General features: G+C 36.0%; 1 protein-coding gene across 1 annotated transcript, besides 15 other annotated features; it reads left to right on the plus strand.

Moving 5' to 3' along the window:
* Nucleotides 1-379: 379 nt before the first annotated feature.
* p120ctn (p120 catenin) lies at nucleotides 380-14,584 on the plus strand. The gene is made up of 4 exons (NM_001042979.2): nucleotides 380-554; nucleotides 4,361-5,179; nucleotides 11,856-12,412; nucleotides 13,451-14,584. The coding sequence occupies exons 1-4, from the start codon at nucleotides 520-522 to the stop codon at nucleotides 14,383-14,385; spliced, it is 2,346 nt and encodes a 781-aa protein (NP_001036444.1). The 5' UTR covers nucleotides 380-519; the 3' UTR covers nucleotides 14,386-14,584.
* Nucleotides 1,596-2,866: a mobile genetic element.
* Nucleotides 1,705-1,954: a mobile genetic element.
* Nucleotides 2,175-2,718: a mobile genetic element.
* Nucleotides 3,258-4,213: a mobile genetic element.
* Nucleotides 6,490-6,596: a mobile genetic element.
* Nucleotides 6,850-6,983: a mobile genetic element.
* Nucleotides 7,089-7,265: a mobile genetic element.
* Nucleotides 7,285-7,562: a mobile genetic element.
* Nucleotides 8,754-9,512: a mobile genetic element.
* Nucleotides 10,112-10,879: a mobile genetic element.
* Nucleotides 12,526-13,242: a mobile genetic element.
* Nucleotides 14,585-15,416: 832 nt separating the features above from the next.
* Nucleotides 15,417-16,346: a mobile genetic element.
* A 1-nt stretch (nucleotide 16,347) lies between these two features.
* Nucleotides 16,348-16,403: a mobile genetic element.
* Nucleotides 16,404-16,735: 332 nt separating this feature from the next.
* Nucleotides 16,736-17,213: a mobile genetic element.
* Nucleotides 17,214-19,949: 2,736 nt separating this feature from the next.
* Nucleotides 19,950-20,238: a mobile genetic element.
* Nucleotides 20,239-20,324: the final 86 nt, after the last annotated feature.

Below are 20,324 nucleotides of genomic sequence, written 5' to 3' on the forward strand. Positions count from 1 at the left end.
CAGTTAGTTACTTAATTGGATAAAGTGCTGTGAAAAGTAATTGCGTAAATCAGAATTAAAACTCTACTTGTCTGGAAAACAGCTTAAACGTCTATTTACTGTTGAATGCATTTCTGCTTCTCCTGGCTTCAAAACAAGCAATTGCAAATATAAAAGGCCTTTTTCACGTTATTTGCTTTAGACAAACAAAATAAGTCAGCAGAAAGAAACAAAACATTCCCAATAGCAATCATTTTGCGAAAACCAGAGCACCCAAAACGAAATCGAAAGATTTTGCCAAAATCGAAATCGAAAACAAATTACGATTACCCGAGCATAACCGATTGTAATTAGGATATTTTTTCACATAAAGTATTCGATTGCGCTTACATTATCGAACCACTTAATAATGAACTAGTTCTTTTGTCACAAGCATTACAGAATTTCCTTTTTTGTGTATGATGTTGTACTAAATGCTTTAATATCTGGAAAATCGGATTTCAATTTTTTGTGAATATGTAGTTTTACATATGGACATCTATGGAAGCGCGATCTCTCAAACACAGCCTAATCGGGTATGTGGTATTAATTTAAACATACATATGTTGGAATTCGCATATAAAAAGGGCAAAGAGAGTGTTAATTAAATTACACGAATTCTTGTTTTCATCAAATCAAATTAAATAAGGAATGAAATTAAATCAAATTAAATCAAATGAAAAAAAATTAATTTAATTTTTTTAGTGATAGTTTGTGTAACATAATAAAACAAGAAAAATCGATAATTTAATTCGAGCTAATCAATCACTGTATGAAAAAAAGGAAGGAACTTATGTGTGTATACATGACATATAAAATGATACGCATGCAAAAATGCTTTAACAATAATATTTTCATTGTTATCAGGGCTTCTCAATGTACAAATTTATATACCTGTCTCCTATGAGTACATAGCTGTAAGGGAGTGGCTAGGTATTAAAGTGGCTTACAGTTTCGCTCATAATTCAGAAAGAATTACAATAATTTTCCCATGATTTATTTGAAAAAATATCACAATATAATTTTTTGTCTATCCATCCATGCCTTCCGTTTAAAGAATATTTAATAAAATTGTGTATATTATAAACACATATATTATTATGTATATTATGTATACATACTATTATTTTACCATCACTTTTACCATCCAATGAAAATTTGAGTTTTTATTAAAGCCCCCTCCCCTTGTTTGTCGTAAAGGATTCCTTGTTCGGGGGAAATTTGTATGCTATCCGCGATGGTTTGAGGCAGAAGACAAATTTGTCAGAGAACAAGTGATTCGTTCTCAATCATCCCATTTTCTCCTGAACTATTTTATGCGCTATTGTTGTACAACTATGATAGGACAACTACAGCAATTATTCCCAATGCTAATGACATTACATTACATTATATATTATATTTTATATTATAATATATTCATTTCATTCATATTCATATCATTTCATATTTTATATTCTTCATATCCGTTTAGCGGTTTTTTGACTCATTTCACAAACGAAACATCAACTATAGTTCATCACTATTTATTACCAAAAATTTTAAAAATATGTAACCTGTTTATTGCAAAATTGATTTTTTGAGGCACGACGTGCGGAAATAGGCACCTAAGAATCATTGTCTTCTAAAACTTTTCACAAGTCGCAAGCTGAATACTCTAATAACAATTAATCCAACAGTCATTTTACCCTTTACTCGTAGAGTAAAAGGGTATACTAGATTCGTTGAAAGGTATGTATGTAACAGGCAGAAGGAATCGTTTCCGACTATATAAAGTATATATATTCTTGATCAAGATCTGTCCGTATGAACGTCGAGATCTCAGGAACTATAAAAGCTAGAAGGTTGAGATTCAGCATACAGATTCTAGAGACACAGACGCAGCCCAAGTTTGTTGACCCACGCCCACTCTAACGCCCACAAACAGCACAAAACTGTAAAATGTGAAAAAGGTGCAAAATGACGCCGAAGAGAATATAGCTGACGAATACAGGGTAGTGCGTCACTTAGCGTTCCGCTAATCTACATAAGTGCGCTAAACGAAAAGAGCCAAGCAACATCGAAAGCACCGGCGCACAAGCGAAAGCGAAAACGAAAAGTTCACCGCTGCTGGTATATAAGGCTGTAAGCATTAGTGCATTAGCTTCGATTAACCTCCGAGTCGATCTAGCCATGTCCGTCTGTCCGTATGAACGTCGAGATCTCAGGAATTATTAAAGCTAATGGAAGTAAAGGTTGAAATTTAGAATACAGATTCTTGAGACAACCGCCAACACACCGCACAAAACTAAAAAGCCCACACTTTGGAAAATTTTCTTCATATTTTTTAACATTTCTATTAGTCTTGTAAATTTCTATCGATTTGCAAAAAAAAAAATTTTGCCACGCCCACGCTAACGACCTTAAACTCCCAAACTGCCACGCCAACATTTTTGAACCATTTTCGATTTTTTTATAGTTTTATTAGTCTTGTAAATTTCTATCTACTTGCCAAAAACTTTTCGCCAAGCCCACTCTAGCGCCCTAACCGGTCACGCCCACACTTTGGAACAATTTTTAAATTTTTTTCTCATTTTGTTCCCCAATATCTATCGATATTCCAGAAAAATTATGAAATTTCGCGTTCGCATTCACACTAGCTAAGTAACGAGTATCTGATAGTCGGGTAACTCGACTATAGTATTCTCTATTTTTTAAATTTATTATGTATTATTCTATTCTAAGCTATACTTGAATAATTGTCAGTTCAGGCAATGCAAAACTTGAGTTTTAAAAAGTATAGGAACTTGTAAAGTGAAGGGCATATTTAGTGAAATTTACAATGCATGAGGATACGTGTGCATACATATATCTTAGGAGCTTCATTTTCGTGTCCTGCCAATACAAGGCATCGTTAATTAAATCAATTCTGGTGCGACTGCGCTAATTACATATGGATCGTTCGTTAAAGTTCCTCATTGGGTAAGTTGGAAGAAGGTTAGAATTACCCGGATTGTGAAGTGCCTTCCTTAAATAATTATTTATAATACTATGATACGAATTTAAAATCGGATGGCAATAACTTATGTTTATTTTTGGACTTAGAAATTAGTAAGACCAAAATAAAATAAAGAAATCCAATCAAGTTTTCAAAGTAAGGGTTTTACGAATAATCTTGCACAGGGAAGTCTTCGCCAGAATCTGCATGCTTAGTATCAACTATCTAGCTTTAATAGTTCCCGAGATCTCAGACGTCATACCAAAGACATTAGAATAAAAAGATAAGTAATGGCCATACATTTATCAAAATCAATTTTGATGTAAGAATCGAAGGTACATTTTTAGAGTTTGTCAATTTCGTTGCAAAATTATCTACTAAAAAATTATATATAAAATTTAATTTCCTTTTAACTAATTTATTATCGTTTCATATTTTTATTCATGCTTCTAATTAATAATCGGGCATGCTCCGTTAATCGAATTCGTAAGGATTTTACAATTTCCATTTGAAATAGAAAAATCGATGCTTCGTTTTTCAAAATCGTAAAATTTTTTCGATTCGTAAAACGGACACTTTTGGTCTGGCCGAAATAATGACCTTTTTATATTAAATCAGATCTTATTTACAAAGGTGAAAAAATTATTTACAAATTATTTAAAGCATACATTTTCCAAATAAATAAAACACTTTTAAAAAATTTTTTTCAAACTGATTATATAAGCATACATTGTTTAAAATAAATATATATATATTTCTTATATATATATATATAAAATAAATATAAAAATACAACCAGTTTTTTTTTTAATTGACTTCTTGACTTTTTTTGACTTTTTGACATAAGCACCTTAAAATAGTTGTCTTTCTCTCATTTTTCACACGAGGCCAACTTAATACTCGAATTTCAATTAATCCAATACAAAGTCATTTATGAAATTTATTATGTGATATTATGCTCATAGATTCTGCTATTACAATTTCTATTCGAATTATCATGCTAAGGCAGTGCAAACCAAGAATTTTTTACATGGTGTCAATTGATCAAAAATAATATAAATGTAAAGCCTAAGAACCAGTAAAGTGAAGCATATTTTGTCAATGTGGTCGGCTGTCCGTGTATGCGTATAAGGGAGCTGCTGACTGTAGACCTGTCCGCTCTTTGGTTTTGGTTCTTGAACAAAAATTTGAGAGAGCCGGGAGCCAGATCTGGAGACAGCTCAATAAATTATTGCTATTCATATTGTAAGTACTGGTACCCTTTTTGTTTTGAACTCCGAACCAATCGAAATTACATCTAGATTAAACTAATAGTCGTTAATTATGCCGTGTTCGTATATTAAAGAAATTTAACTCCCTTTTCAGTTTAAATATGAATTCAACTCACATAAACATGGACCTTTCATTGACGCACGAGCCTGCAAACATGCAATCCCAATTTGGGTCTTTTCAAAATTATGATCAATTTTCGGCAGCAGGATATTCAAGCACTCCATTATATATAACAAAGCCCACAGGAGTAGGTGCAATAACAAAAGTTGCGCCACACTGCTCTCAAAATAAGATTGAGACGAACTCTACAGACAATTCCATTCCAGACATTGAGAATCATCCACTAGCTACAACAGTGAGATATGTACAAGCGGGTCAATATGAGGATACATCCGAATATGGTGTAGCTGGTTTGACTTGTGGAATAGACTCTGAGTACACAGCTGAAGCTGTCGTACCTTACTGCTATACGTCGGATGCAAACTATACAGGAATTCAAAACACGACTTCAAGTATTAAACCATTTTCTGGAAGGCCTTTTAATGATAACATAAATGGAGCAGAAGCTGTTGCGGATTCCCAATGTAGAACCTTTAAAAGTTCAGCTGAATTTAAATTACCTCAATTCGCCATGAGCTCTATAAATACAGTGCCGCAAAGATTGGAAGAAAAGGATGATTACATTGAAGGATCAGAAAATGATATTTGTTCTACAATGAGATGGCGGGATCCAAATCTTTCAGAAGTAATAAGCTTTTTAAGCAACCCGAGTAGTGCTATAAAAGCTAATGCAGCAGCCTATCTACAGCATTTGTGCTACATGGATGATCCAAACAAGCAACGTACAAGATCTCTGGGAGGTATACCACCATTAGTTCGACTGCTATCTTATGATTCTCCAGAAATACATAAGTGAGTACAAATTTTAAAATACAAGAAATGTAAGTTATAGCTGTCTCGAATGTTCATAGAAGTTTTTCCTGACTATCAATTTAGAGCATTTGTAAATTGTTGTCGGCAGTCATGATTACAGCAATATAAAATGGTCTTTGTAACAAGTAGTTATGTATAAAATAGACCATATCCTTTTAAAGAATATTATTATATAAATATTATTGTCTTGTGATGATAAAGAAAATATTTATTTTCAATGGCGGGTGTAAGATCGTTCAACATAAAGACGCCAAAAATCCGGCTATATTACAAATTTTGATTTTTCTCTATATATACTTATATATATACCTATATATATATACTTATATATATACCTATATATATATACTTATATATATACCTATATATATATACTTATATATATACCTATATATATATACTTATATATATACCTATATATATATACTTATATATATACCTATATATATATACTTATATATATACCTATATATATATACTTATATATATACCTATATATATATACTTATATATATACCTATATATATATACTTATATATATACCTATATATATATACTTATATATATACCTTTATATATATACTTATATATATACCTATATATATATACCTATATATATATACTTATATATATACCTATATATTTATACTTATATATATACCTTTATATATATACTTATATATATACCTATATATATATACCTATATATATACTTATATATATACCTATATATTTATACTTATATATATACTTATATATATACTTTTATATATACTTTTATTTATACTTATATATATACTTATATATACTTTACATTGTGTACTTATTGTGATCGGTCAAAAATTTTGTTATCCACTTCCGTTTATCCTTCGCTTTTTTAATGGCTGCAGACTAGTATCGAACCATCTGCTGAAATAACTACTGGTCGACCTCTTTATGTGCAATAAGTAGTTTAAACACAGCATTAAGTCCAAAACTTGTTATAAGCTATAATCCAATAAAAAGTTTCTTTCGGTTTTTTGCCTAAATTATAAGAAAGTGTTCGTAATTTATTTTTTTTAGATTATGGTAGCTCCCCTTTATAGAGTATATACTCTACTCTATGTGTACTCTAATCTATTTTCAGAGTACTAAGAAAATAATAACATAATTGTTTACAGATAACACCGAATCGATTCATTTGAACGTGTTTATTTTTTTGTGTATATGTAAATAATGAAATGCTATTGTTGTTTTTTATTTTCGTAACGATGGCCGCCGAAACAATATTTTAGCAATTTCGTTGACAAGCGCTGTCTGCGCTAAATGAGTATTTGAGTTTCGATTTACGTGGCGATGACCAACTCGTTTATTATCCAGAAATCAACTAACTAATACAATCTTTATCTCTTAAGCTATCCCTAATCTTGAGTCAAGGCTTCACTCTTATCTTGAAAGCTTTGGGCGCTTACATTTAACTCTGCAGATTGGATGCTGGGTGATAGTCTTAACTTGTATATATGTACACTGTCTTTATGAAACAGTAACACTTATACGTCAAAATAATAACAATAAAAAAAGTTAAACTTAGCTGCTTATGAAATGCCTAAACTCAACTTCTTAATAAATAATTTTATAATTTTAATCGTAGACATCTGTCACCTCCGTCTAGCCATCTAACCATGTTTGGTATACCCAATTCCCCACGTAAAATATTATATAGATAGATTGCTTCAAGCAACGTTCTTCGGGTAGGTTTGGATGACAAGTTAATCAACATAAGTCAACTGGATAAGGAGGTAATTTTGGCGCCGATCGAATTCGATTTTGCCATCCCAATAAAATCCATATTGCAGACTCATATATACTTGGTTCCTGATCTACAAGGATTGATTGATCTACAAAGGAGTTTTTTTTTTGTTTGTTTTTTTTTTTAAATGTTGAATCTTTCCTTTGTTTTAAGAGACTAACAATAAGTATTTAAATCTTAATCTAGCTTAGTTTACTTTCACTTAGCGGTAGTGTTTGTGATTAATGTCCTAATAAGTTTATTGCTGGGCTGGGCGGTCGTTGAGGTGCAGCCGGCAGTTATAACTTCGATTACTAAAACTACCAACTGCCCAAATTTTTTAATAATTTTTCGAAATTTTTTCATAGTTTTATTAGTCTTGTAAATTTCTATCGATTTGACAAAAAACTTTGCCACGCCCACTCTAACGGCGCAAAGCCGACAAACCGGTCACGCCCACACGTTTGAACAATTCGTAAATTTTTTCTCATTTTATTCCATCGATATCCCAGAAAAATGATTAAATTTCGGGTTTCCCACTAGCTGAGTAACGGGTATCGGGGAACTCGACTCTCGACTATAGCATTCTCTCTTGTTTTTAATGTATATTTTTTATTTATAACATAGTTTGATAACATTGGCTATTGAGTACGCCTAGGATCTCGTCTTTGCGATCGATAACTTCCACGGTGTTTATCACATTGGCTGTATTCTCGGAAGCCTTGGACCCCTTGCCACCCATCTGGGGAATTCTTGTAAATTTTTTTGGATTGTATGCCTTCCTTCACCTCTCTTGACTTCTTGTCTGTTAGCTTAAAAGAGTGGATCTTCCTTTACGAAAAGTCCTTTTGAGTGCCCCTGGACTTTGGAATCCTGGGCTTTTGCTCAGGATGGGATCTTCGTTCCTCTTTGGGTTCTCTGGACTCTTGACGACGAAATCTCTAGTTTTTGCTTTAGACCGAAGTCCTTGGCATGGATTCTCCCGAGAATATCCATGCCGAGAATATCCATGGAAGTGAACCTGACCGTGCTTCTTGTTAACCCAGAGCTTCACTTTTGGGATCAGCCTGTTGGTCTATCGTCCTTTGGAAGAGTTGTCCCAAGCGTTTTGCCAGTTGTCTAGGCTACTTCTCCTGGCGTCCTTTTTAAGAACTAGTTCGTCAAGGAACACCAGCCCAGCGATGACTATAGCGGCATCGTCCGATATTGTGCGAAAGGCACCGATCACAGCCGTAGAGATCGTGTCTTTGCCTTTTTGGTCTGAAACCCACTTGCCACATGGGTTAACCCTGTACGTCTCGCTGAGGAGAGCCACCTCTGTCTTTAGATCGCGGACGGCATGGGTGAACAGCTCCTGCACCACCAAGCAATGATTCATGTAAAGTTGAATTAGTTGCATGAAGATGGTTTCTGGCGAGTACCTCCGCATTCTGATTGACATTTTTGTCCCGACTCTTTGCACCTAACACACGTGCCACTCCTCTCTATCGCGCTTTTTTATCCACTGGATCCGGCACAGAGATTTTAATGCGGCTGGGCTTTGAGACAGTCCTCCCTTTGGGGACGGGACAACTGTTTTGATCCCAGCGAAGCTTCGTCGAATGCTCGAACCTTCCCCTTTCTCAAGTCTATGCCCAGGGGTGTAGCGATAGCCACGGAAAGCTCCTGTGTCTTCACCAGCGCGGACTTCGAAGACTGACACCTTGGAGTTCTCTGTCATGGCACGGACCTCGGCAATGCTGGCCATCGTCATAAATGACCAAGGCAAAGTGTCAAGTTCAGCGTGATTGATCCCGTTGTTAAAAATGTGGGATCTGCTAAGATAAGCTGGAAGAGTTGCCTCCAAGTAGAAGATGGAGAAATCGACAGAACTAGAAGTGATGACGCCAGCGAGGGTAAGATAAAAGAGACTAATTCGAGGGTTTGGTTCGAATTCAGATCAGCTTGAAGATACTCGGATTACGCCAACGGTGTTGGCTGTGAGACCAAAAACTGATATGCGTGCGTGCGTGCGTTCGAAATGCGCATATTCTCTAGACGAATGATTCTGATGATAGGGTTATTGTAGATTCAGTATCCGGAAAGATATCCAGGCCTCGCGGAGGGCTGCAAGAATGGTTGGAACCTAGTACCGTTAGAGTTTCCAAGGTGTTATTAGTATAGTTATTTTCAGTGCCAGAAACGCTTATCGTATGTTGAGTTGGTTATTGTAAAGACGGGCAGTATGCTAGGTGTATAGGAAGATTCAACTCCTGAAGTTGAAAGTTGGTAGCCGCTAGATGCTTTAACATAATTACCCCTTTCCTTGAATGCGTTGAGCCATGAACCAGCTTGCAATGCTTGAGATTCCAGCCATATACCTAGGACTGCGACAATTGAAACCGAGCCTCTTTAATTTTAAAAATTCAAGCTGGGGCACGTTCCAGTACTCTAAACTGTGACAACCTAAACCTGTACATCAGCGTGGAGCGTAACAGATGATCTTCGAGTTAAAGAGTCAATAAAGTATCGCGACGAGATGTCAGATATTTCAAGAATTGGTTGGTCGATGAGCCCCGATTCGGCAAGTATATGCAATTTGATCTTTTTTTTGCGGTCCCCTGCCCGTATCCCACAAATAACTTCATCAGCGCCGTCCGACAAGATGCGCACAAAAAAATTTGTGGGGCCTTGCTGCCGCTAAAAGTTCCTAAACCCATTGTTTAATTGCTGCCAAATTAGCTTTCACTTTATAATTAAGTTGATCATCATCTCGTTTGATCAAACAAATAAACCATAATCCTTAAAAATCGCTACACACTAGATCCTTTTTTTTTTTGCAATTCTCGGAAAGTAATTGGCGGTAAGGCCAGCAATTCCTTAATTTTTTATTCGTTTACATGCAATTACAGTTAAACACTAGGGAATCTGAGCTGTGCGGTAAATATCTTTCGTTATCTATGCTGCCCTCTCTCGCTATCGTTCTAGTACTCTCTCACCTACATCTTTGGCTTACCGTTCTGCTGTTCGCTCTGCAATTAATTCAATAGTCGTCCCTTATGCATATATGCCTTAATGCAGAATATAGTATGCTGAAATCAATACACAATCGTTCGAAATAGCTACATAAAAATCGTCTTTTCATTGGTAATAAAATAACGAATAAAAAGCTTATTAGCTCAACACTTGGTGACTCCGACGTGATTTATGCTATATATTATACATGCAAAGCTGTATAATTAATTTGCTGTTGTTGCTATCTGCAATATTCAGATAAAATTAAAGGCAGTTAACATAACAAGTAACTCCTTTGGCTATGCAAGATTACATATACATAGTTCCATTTGTGCGCATAAATAGCCAAACAACGGAAGCTGCCGTTAATTCTTCTTTTCGCATATCTCCCGAATCTTCTTATCTTACCGAATTTTGAAGTCGCTGTTTTTGCCATTTCGTTGTTGTTGCTGTATCCATTGGCTGCTGAAAATTCTGAAAAAATTACCGCTGATGCAAACAGGGTGATATTATTAAAGCGCTAGGCAACTGCAATATGTATATAAAAGAGTGTAGCGATTAGCGGATTTTTTGTCAGCGCAGAACGTTGAATTCGTTTGATTATTCTGTTCTTCTTGAGATGTTGAAGCTGATGAGCGAGCTTAAATAACTTGATTTAGATGAAATTAAAACTAATTTGATGTTGTCGTAACGTTTTAATCCTTAGTTCTGGGAGGGGGGGGGGGGGTAGATTTCATAGTGCGCTCGCAACAAATGACGGCATTTCTCCGTCAGCAGCGTTCACTCCGCAATAGGGCACCGTCGTTGCCCCCCTTGAGCTTGGAAAAAATTCCCTATGCTATAGCTTAGAAATTGTTAAAAAAACAGATTTGCTAATCGGCGTTTAGCTCTCCAGGCGCATCCCACTGAGATTATGGCGCCACAGGGCTGCGGCAACGGGCAGACCGGAATCCATTCAGGCATGCCAATGTGGCCATCCCACAGCACGGAACCATCAACATAGGTCCACCCAGCAACAGGCTGCCGCAATACCAAATGCTACAGGGTGGTCAGGGACCAGGGATCAGGGAAAGCGGTGGACCTAAGCAAATATCGCTGAACCTCGAAATAAGCTCCTCGGGAGCAAGCCAGCAGATTAGGATGCCCGTCATCCCGTTCCAGCAGCAGCAATCGCAACAACAAGAAGAAGTTGAGCAACCACAAAAGGCACCCCACGGAGGCGTTCCATCGCCGGAATCGCCACAAGTAGGACCAAGTGGAATGGTTAAACAACCTTATACAATGCCACGGCCACCCTAAAGGGGTGTGTGCAACTTAAAATGCAGCAACAGCCCTTCGCAACAGCTTCGACATTCCAGGAGGTGGAGCGCAGCTGATAAAGTCAGCGTGGAACCCACCACGCCTCTTTTGTACCGAAGAAAGCGTCTTACTAAGGCGGACGTATTCCCGGTGGATCAAATTTATCTCCATGCTATCTTCTCTGCTGTATCTGCTATCCTTTTATCCATAAATTATACTTTGTAAATATGTGTAATATGTGTGGTGATAGTTAAACTCTGCGACACCTCAGCTGTGCAGCAATATCTTTCCTTATCTAAGCTCCCATCTCTTGCTCTCTTTATAGTACTCTCGCACCTACACCTTTGGCTTAGCGTTCTGCTGTCCGGCCTGCTATTGATTAAGTCGCTCATTATAAATAAATTTCGCCTTTTTAATGCTTTAAAATAGCTAATATAGAAGTTTATTAGCTCAACGTAGGGAAAAAAGAAATATTATTCAATTTTTTTTTACTTTAGAAAAAAATTAAGAAGTTAAGATTATATCTATTTTATATTGTTTTAAAGACAAATGTAGAGCTAAATTACGTTTACGAACTTTTTGTTTTTGTTTCAGAAATGCCTGTGGTGCTTTACGTAATTTATCTTACGGAAGACAAAATGATGAAAACAAGCGTGGAATAAAGAACGCTGGTGGAATAGCAGCTTTGGTGCATCTTTTATGTCGGTCACAAGAAACAGAAGTAAAAGAATTGGTGACTGGCGTTTTGTGGAATATGTCTTCCTGTGAAGACTTGAAACGGTCAATTATTGATGAAGCGCTCGTTGCTGTAGTTTGCAGCGTGATTAAGCCTCATTCTGGTTGGGATGCAGTTTGTTGTGGAGAAACATGCTTTTCTACGGTATTTCGAAATGCTTCTGGAGTTTTACGAAATGTCAGTTCTGCTGGAGAACATGCAAGAGGATGTCTTCGAAATTGTGAACATTTAGTTGAATGCCTTCTTTATGTTGTGCGAACATCAATTGAGAAAAATAATATTGGAAATAAAACTGTAGAAAATTGCGTATGTATACTTCGAAATCTTTCATACCGATGTCAAGAAGTTGATGATCCCAATTACGACAAACATCCCTTTATAACACCAGAAAGAGTTATTCCATCGTCATCTAAAGGTAAATAAATAAAAAAGTTTTTTTTTTTGTTTATATTTTCCGCCTGTTACTCATGTAACAATCGAATTGGCGAAAAATATAGATAATTCATATCAATAATAAAAAACAATACGGAATGCTATAGTCAAGTTCCCCCATACTACCAGATACGAGTGCTCAATTACTCAGCTAGTGGAAGTGAGAACGCGAAATTTTATAATATTTCTGGCCTATGTATTGGAGATATTGGAGAATATAATGACAAAAATGGGAGGCTTGTGGGTGCGAAGTGGCAAATTTTTTTTTTTTCTGAAATCAATAGAAACTACAAGACTAATAAAAATATGAAGAAAAGTATTAAAATATGTTGCGAAAGTATGGGCGTGGGGATTTATCTTTTTCCTTAATTTAGTCAGAGATTCTTGATCTGGCGGTTTGTGGGCGATAGAGTGGGCATGGCAAAAAGCTTTTTGGTAAATCGATGAAATGCACACAACTAATAAAAATATGACAAAATATTAAAACATTTTGCAAAACTTTGGGCGGTGTTTGGGCGTTAGAGTGAGATTAGCAGAAAGTTTTTAGGAAAATCTATAGAAATTAAAATGACTAATACAAAAATGAAAAATATCAAAACATTTTTCAAAAGTGTGGGCGTGTCAACAAACTCGCGGTGCATATGTCTCTAAAATCTGTATGCTTAATCTCAACCTTCTAGCTTTTATAGTTCCTGAGAATTCGACCTTCATATGGACGGACAGACAGACGGAAAGGTTGATCCTGCTCAAAAATATATATATTTATTGTTGTCTGAAACGCTTTCTTCTACCTGTTACATACTTTGCAAAGAAATTACTATAGTCTTTTATTTTACGAGTAACGGCTATAATAATCTTTCGTCCCAAAAACTGGCATAAAAACCTTTTTATGTTTAACTTTTCTATCTTTAAGTGTTCGACGTTGACAAATAAAAAATGTATAAAAATAAAATTTTAAAATTGTACTCCTTATATAAAATTATTGAATTATATACATTTATAAATATTTCCTTATTTTCAGGAGAAAATTTGGGCTGTTTTGGAACAAATAAAAAAAAAAAAGAAGCTAATAATTCCGATGCTCTCAACGAATACAACATTTCCGCTGACTATTCTAAAAGTTCTGTAACATATAACAAATTAAACAAGGGATATGAACAATTATGGCAACCTGAAGTAGTTCAATACTATTTGTCATTATTGCAAAGTTGTTCTAATCCAGAAACACTTGAAGCCGCTGCTGGAGCAATTCAAAATTTGTCTGCATGCTATTGGCAACCCAGTATTGATATTCGCGCAACAGTGCGTAAAGAGAAAGGCCTACCGATACTTGTTGAGCTTCTTAGGATGGAAGTGGATCGCGTAGTTTGTGCAGTCGCCACAGCACTACGCAATTTAGCTATAGATCAACGCAACAAAGAACTAATTGGAAAGTACGCAATGCGTGACTTAGTTCAGAAACTTCCATCCGGAAATGTACAACATGACCAAAATACATCAGATGATACAATCACAGCTGTATTAGCAACAATTAATGAGGTTATAAAAAAAAATCCAGAGTTTTCCCGTTCCCTATTGGATTCAGGTGGGATAGATAGACTTATGAACATAACAAAACGGAAAGAAAAATATACCTCTTGTGTGTTGAAATTTGCAAGTCAAGTTTTATACACCATGTGGCAACATAATGAATTGCGAGACGTTTATAAAAAAAATGGATGGAAAGAGCAAGATTTTGTTAGTAAACATTTTACTGCACATAATACTCCACCAAGTTCACCGAATAACGTTAACAATACACTTAATAGACCGATGGCTTCACAGGGACGTACTCGCTATGAGGACAGAACCATTCAACGCGGAACAAGCACATTATATAGTGCTAACGATTCCAGTGGTGCCGTTATGTCTAATGAATCTGCAATGCTTTCAGAAATGGTTAGAAAACAACTATAAAATTGGTTGTTTTTTTATTATTAAAGTATTTAAAAATACATAAATGAATTCAAAGTTTAAATTATATTAACTTATATTCCAATAGCAAAGAGGGATTTGCTATATTTACTCAACTTAATTGTAAAATATCATATTAAAAAATATTTAGAGCACTAATCAGATAATTTAATAAATAAAATAAGAATATCAAAGTTTTAATAATACAAATGGTTTTATTAAAATTTCAAATAGCGAAACAAATTAAAAAAAACTGCGTAGATATAATCGGCCATTTAAAGGAAACAGATTAAATTTGTGTACTTGTATTGTGCCCTTCACCTTTTTTAATTAATTGCTAAAAAAGTAATTAAAAGTAGTGCCAAATATAGTGGCATATATAGTTTATATATTATAAATATAATATAAGTGTATTGATCATATTTGCTTCCTGAGGTGTATACATTTAATGTTTGAAATGTTTTATACAATTCGAGCATTGGCATTTATTGATGGCTTTAATTCATAATGCTGCTCCATACGCTTACTCGGATGCATTGACGAATGTTTGCATTTTTTGATTTAGTTTTTTGATATGTGCTCATGAACTTTTAAAAAAATTTAAAGTTTGCAGAAAAGCTAGCTCAGGTAGCTCAAACAGTCAATCCCACCCAAGTATGGTCTGTATAAATACTACTATGTACGTGGTAATTTGTCCGTTAAGATCAAATATCTAGGCGGATTTGACGTTTTAATTTTCTGTGATGGACGGACCCAACTGGTTAGTGATTCTTTTGTGTCATCCAGGCAAACATAAGGTCGTAACACTGTAGGGTTTCACTATTAGTTGGCTTGTTTGACCATTTCTTTATCGAGAATTTCCGTAAGAACCTGTTCTTTTTTGAGCATCATTTTCGCACCTTGACCTTGAATCCAGATGGTAAAAATACTGTTTAACTCCTGTTGTATTTTGACTGTTGATCCGTGTGAGTTGCCTTTTGAGTATGTGTGTATGTATATATGTATTATTGCCAGAAATGTAGCTGACGTTGTACCAAAGACACTAGAATAACAAGATGCGTAACGACATACGATTTTTTCCCTGTCCACCTAGAGGTGGCTCCAGGCTCTCTCGAAGCTCGAGCGCTACAGCGCACAGCTCTTTTCTACGCATACAGTAGTAGCAGACAACTGTATGTGTGCACACGTATGCTCATGGATTGTTAATTTGACAAAATATGCCCTTCACCTTAGAAGTTCTTGGACTTTATATCTATATTATTTTTGATCAATTGACACTATGCGAATAATTCTTGTTTTGCATTGCCTTAACGTTATTATTATTTAAATAAAGCTTAGAAATAGAAATATCCGAATCATAATATCAAAAAATAAATTTTAAAAATGACTATATTAGATTAGTTGTCATTAGAGTATTAGATTTATTTTACTACTGTTATGAAATATTTATTTCTCAATGTAATGTCTTGTTGGATAATTTATGTTTTAACTTACAGTAGTTATAATAATTTCCTTTGTATTTGCTTTAATTATTTCGTATATTTATTTAGTCATTTGACCTAATATGATGTATGTAAATGATCAATTTTTATTATTTAAAATTCACATTAGATTTAGTTGTTTTTCAGTTTCATTTTTTTTATTCCAATTTGATATTTTTAAAAAGCTCTCAATTTCATCATATTGCTACGAAATTGGCCAAAACTCCCCAAATGTGTAAATTCGTTTCTTCGATCAGAATTGATTTCGGCCCGAAAATCGTCTTCTAACACAACATGCACACATATACGCGTTCTCGTCTCTTGTTTTTACTCACACCAGCAAGCAAATTCTATTTTTAGATTTCTTACGCTCTCATCGTAAGCGAGCGGAAAGAGAGTAATTTTGGCCGTCACCAAAAAAGTGGCTGCATAGTGCCAAACCAATGTATGGCCGTTACGCATTTTGTTATTCTAGAGTCTTTGACCATACTCTTAAGGAAAGTGGTCATAGGTAGGGTAGGGCAAACCGCAAACACAATTATGGTCATGCTTATCCTCCTCCTCCTTTGATGGCATCTTTCATGAAATTGGCACCTGATATGAGATTATTCACGTAGAAATCTGTATGCTCATCCATATAGGAGGCTGGCTTGGTTCTGTACGTAACTGTGTTTAGATTATCACTATAACCATCTATAAACATCTTGGAAGCAATGGACCTGACATAGACAGATCATTCAGAGAGTAACCAGAAGAAGTATAAGAAGATTCCGATTAAGCTACCTGTCAAGAGATAGAAGCCTCCGAATATCCTGCTGATAGGAATCTCCCAAAAAAATTACAGAATAATCACCAGACGTCATTCGGGCGATGTGCACCTCAAAGTCTTATTCTTCCCTTGTGGACTAAAATATTCGTCCAGACAACTTTCTATCTCCCAGAAGCGTTACGAAAGAACATTAAGCCTTTCATTAACATTGTCCTCAGGGGTCTGGAATGGAACGCGAGAAGATATTAAGGAAGTGATACCTGGCCGTACCCAACCTACAGACACAACCCATCCCAAACGAGTTTTCTGCATCAGCGGACAGCACCAACGCACAGAAGCTCAGTTTGTAAAGTAGTCCGAAGTAGTGGAACTCAGGATAATATCAACCAAAAACCCATCAGTAACGAAATTGAAATCGGATATTCCTGAAACTGTGCCACAGGATCTTGATGGTTTGCAAAACGGGATTTTATGAATCAAGCAATACCCGACCGGGAATGAGCGATTCATTACAGCGTTTAACTAAAACGGACGTAGTGGCTAGATGCGCAATAGCACTACCGAGATCCTTTGCAATGAGTGCAGTGACATTGGGAGGATGCGCAGTGGCATCAGTGCTACGACTTAAAGTTAAAGGAACGAATGTAATTTTGACAGCGGAAGGGTCAAACTACCGCGAGTTTGTATGCAGGCGAAGTATGTAAACGACTGACGTTGAGAGAGTTCGACTCTCCGAACGCTGTATATACCGATGCGCGTAAAGATAAGACAAACGTTTGTTTAGGTAAATGATAAAATAGAGCACAAGAGGAAAACAATGATTGATTTACGTTAATCTTAACTATTGCAATAGGTTTTGTTTAATGATGCCGACTGCGTGGCCCGACAGATGTCATCGGCAGAGGTTCACCGTAAATTTGTAAGCCTATTGATTCAGACTATGAGAGCGTGATCGAATACTTTGTTGAAGGGATTACAGACTGCAAGGTGAACAAGGCTTTATTATATCAAGCGAAGGCTATGAGGCAGTTAACAATTCAGATGGAAGCATCTGAAATGAGATCATTGGCAAGTCAAATATGACTCTCAATCCATTAAAGATGTAGCTAAAGTTGTTGAGAAGGTTGGGAAATGTTTTAACTGTGGGGGAGAGTCACACATAAAAAGAAATTGTCGAAATAGAGACAACAACTGTTTCAGATGCAACCAACCAACCAATGCAAGGTCGAAATGGAGCCAAAGAGGAGAAGAACACATATTTAGTACAGGTTGAAGGCAAGACTAAGCCAACAAGCGTGGTTATGCTTCAGGCCTGTGTTCGGAAAAGTCATGTTCAAAATGGAGAGCAGAACTAAAGTTCATGCATGGAGTTCTTGAACAAATTCCAGAGCTTGTGCATGATATCTATAGAGCAATTAGCAGGCAAGCTTGACTTAGACTTGTCGCATTTGCCACAATTGAAGCGAAGTGTTGTAGAACGTATGATATAAGAGTACACGCCGAAAAGAAACATTCATTATCCGGTCGAGATGAAAATCGCACTTGCAGACGAGCAGGTTCATGAGTAGCTTGACCAAAAGATTATTAAACCAAGTTCTTCGGAGTACGCATCACCTAACGTACTTGTGGCGAAAATGAATGTAAAGAAACGTTTGTGCTGCGATTATTGCAAATTGAATGAGAAAATTGTGATGGACAACTATCCAATGGTTCAGATGAATAGAGTAATTGAGAAATTCCAAGGAGGGACAATATTCACAACATTGTACTTAACCAACCAACCAATATTCATGTTCCAGTAGAGGCTAACTTCCAAAACATCCGAACATCGATCAGGAACAAAAATGAGGCATGTAGACGCTCTCAGTTGAGTGTAATGTTTTGTTTTAACAGAAAGCGGAATGCATTAGCTAAAAGAAGCTCAGCAGATGACTGGATCAAGGCAGTCAGAAGTTTGTTTGGAGCAAAGGGACATGAGGATTACTACATAATAAATCAGACATTGTTCAAGGATCGTCATTTAATTTCAAATGGGAACTGAAATCATTCATATTGCTGATAGGCAAGCCCATTTTTTGGCGAAGGAGTCACAGGATATGGTGCAGAAATCTTCTTTCATTCCAAAGTGAAAGATAAGGTGCTGAAAGTTGTGTTGAGTGCATTTTAGTAAACTCAAAAGCAGGTAGACAGGAGGGATATCTCAACCCAATTGATAAGGGAGACAAACCTCTCGTCACTTATCATAGAGATCACGTAGGACTGATGGATATCACAAAAATAAGTAGATACATTCTCGTTTGGTTTGGTTGTATCCGACACGAAGTACTGGGGTAGAGGAAGTACTTTATTGGTTAGGGAGACAGGCGGTAAATTTTGGTAACCCATTCAGGATTGTGTCAGACCGTGGTGCATCTTTCACATTACATTTGTCCAAGGAATATTGCAAAAAACAGCAGATTCAGTATTTAGTGATCGCTACAGGTGTACCTCGGTGCACAAAATCGAGGTGCCGATGTTGTCGAAGGTGAGCCTAGAGAACCCTGGAAATTGGTACAAGCATGTAGGTAGGGTCGAGCAATTGATAAACAATATCGAGCCTAGAAGCACAAAAGTGTTACCGTTCAAACTACTAACATATGTTGACATGCGAGTGGTTGATAGTTCAGAGCTTAAAGATCAGGTGCAGCAGACTTTGATACAGGAGTTGGGCGAATATCGTAAACAGATGCGTCAGGAGGTTAGAGAACAGGCGAACTTTCAATCAGAAGAGAAAGGCCGAAATGCAGTACAAGGTCAACGATCTAGTTGCAATCAGACTCACTCAGTATGAAGATGGTCTAAAGTTAAATAGAAAGTTTCTTGGTCCTTACAAGATTGCAAAGGTTCATAAGCATGCCAGGTATGATGTTGAGAAAGTGGGAGATGGTGAAGGTCCTTCAAAAACATTAACTGTATCTGAGTTCATGAAGGAGTTTGGCACGAACACCCAGTCAGGACTGCCGAGTGTAGGAATCGGAAAGAAGCCAGAAGAGCAAATAGGCCGAGAGACGCGGAGTGGTCGGCGGTTGTAATAACGACACAAGAGAATAGAGAGAAAAGAGATCAATTAAATTGATTAAAGTAGGTGCCAAGATCTTAAGCGTAACAAATTGAACCACAAATTTTATTAAAGTCATTAAAGTTTAAAACCACCCACACATGTTTTGCGGCCACAGTGTTTTTGGTGTACAGATAAAAATTGGCTACAAAAACCATAAACCGAAGAGAAATCTAAACATTCTTGTGTGCTTGGATGTTTTGGGCGGCTTTAGGAAAAATTTTCAAAAATGTGGACGTGACATTTTTGGACGGTTGTAGGGCGTTAGAGCAAGCGTGTCAAAATTTTAGCAAATTGATAGAAATTTACAGGATTTATAAAAATATCAAAAATATTACCACATTTTTCAAATGTCTTTGGAATCTGTATGCTAGTTCCTGAGATCAAGACGTGCATACGGACAAACGGACATGGCCACATCAACTCTGCTATTGATCCAGATCAAGAATATTTTAAGAATTTCAAGAATACTTTATATGATCGGAAACGGCTAATTCTTCCTGTTACATAATTTTCAGTATACCCTTTTAGTATATAGTATATAAAAATGAAATTTTTCTTCAACCGGGACTTTGTTATATTTTTTGGGAACACT

The sequence above is a fragment of the Drosophila melanogaster genome, chromosome 2R, assembly GCF_000001215.4.
Source record: "Drosophila melanogaster chromosome 2R".
In the NCBI taxonomy this organism is placed as follows: Eukaryota; Metazoa; Arthropoda; class Insecta; order Diptera; family Drosophilidae; genus Drosophila; species Drosophila melanogaster.

Coding starts and splice junctions, on each gene's coding strand:
- p120ctn (NM_001042979.2), top strand. CDS start 520: ATGGAAGCGCGATCTCTCAAACACAGCCTAATCGG. Junction 5,180..11,855: donor GATTCTCCAGAAATACATAA/GTGAGTACAAAT, acceptor TTTTTGTTTCAG/AAATGCCTGTGGTGCTTTAC. Junction 12,413..13,450: donor TATTCCATCGTCATCTAAAG/GTAAATAAATAA, acceptor CCTTATTTTCAG/GAGAAAATTTGGGCTGTTTT.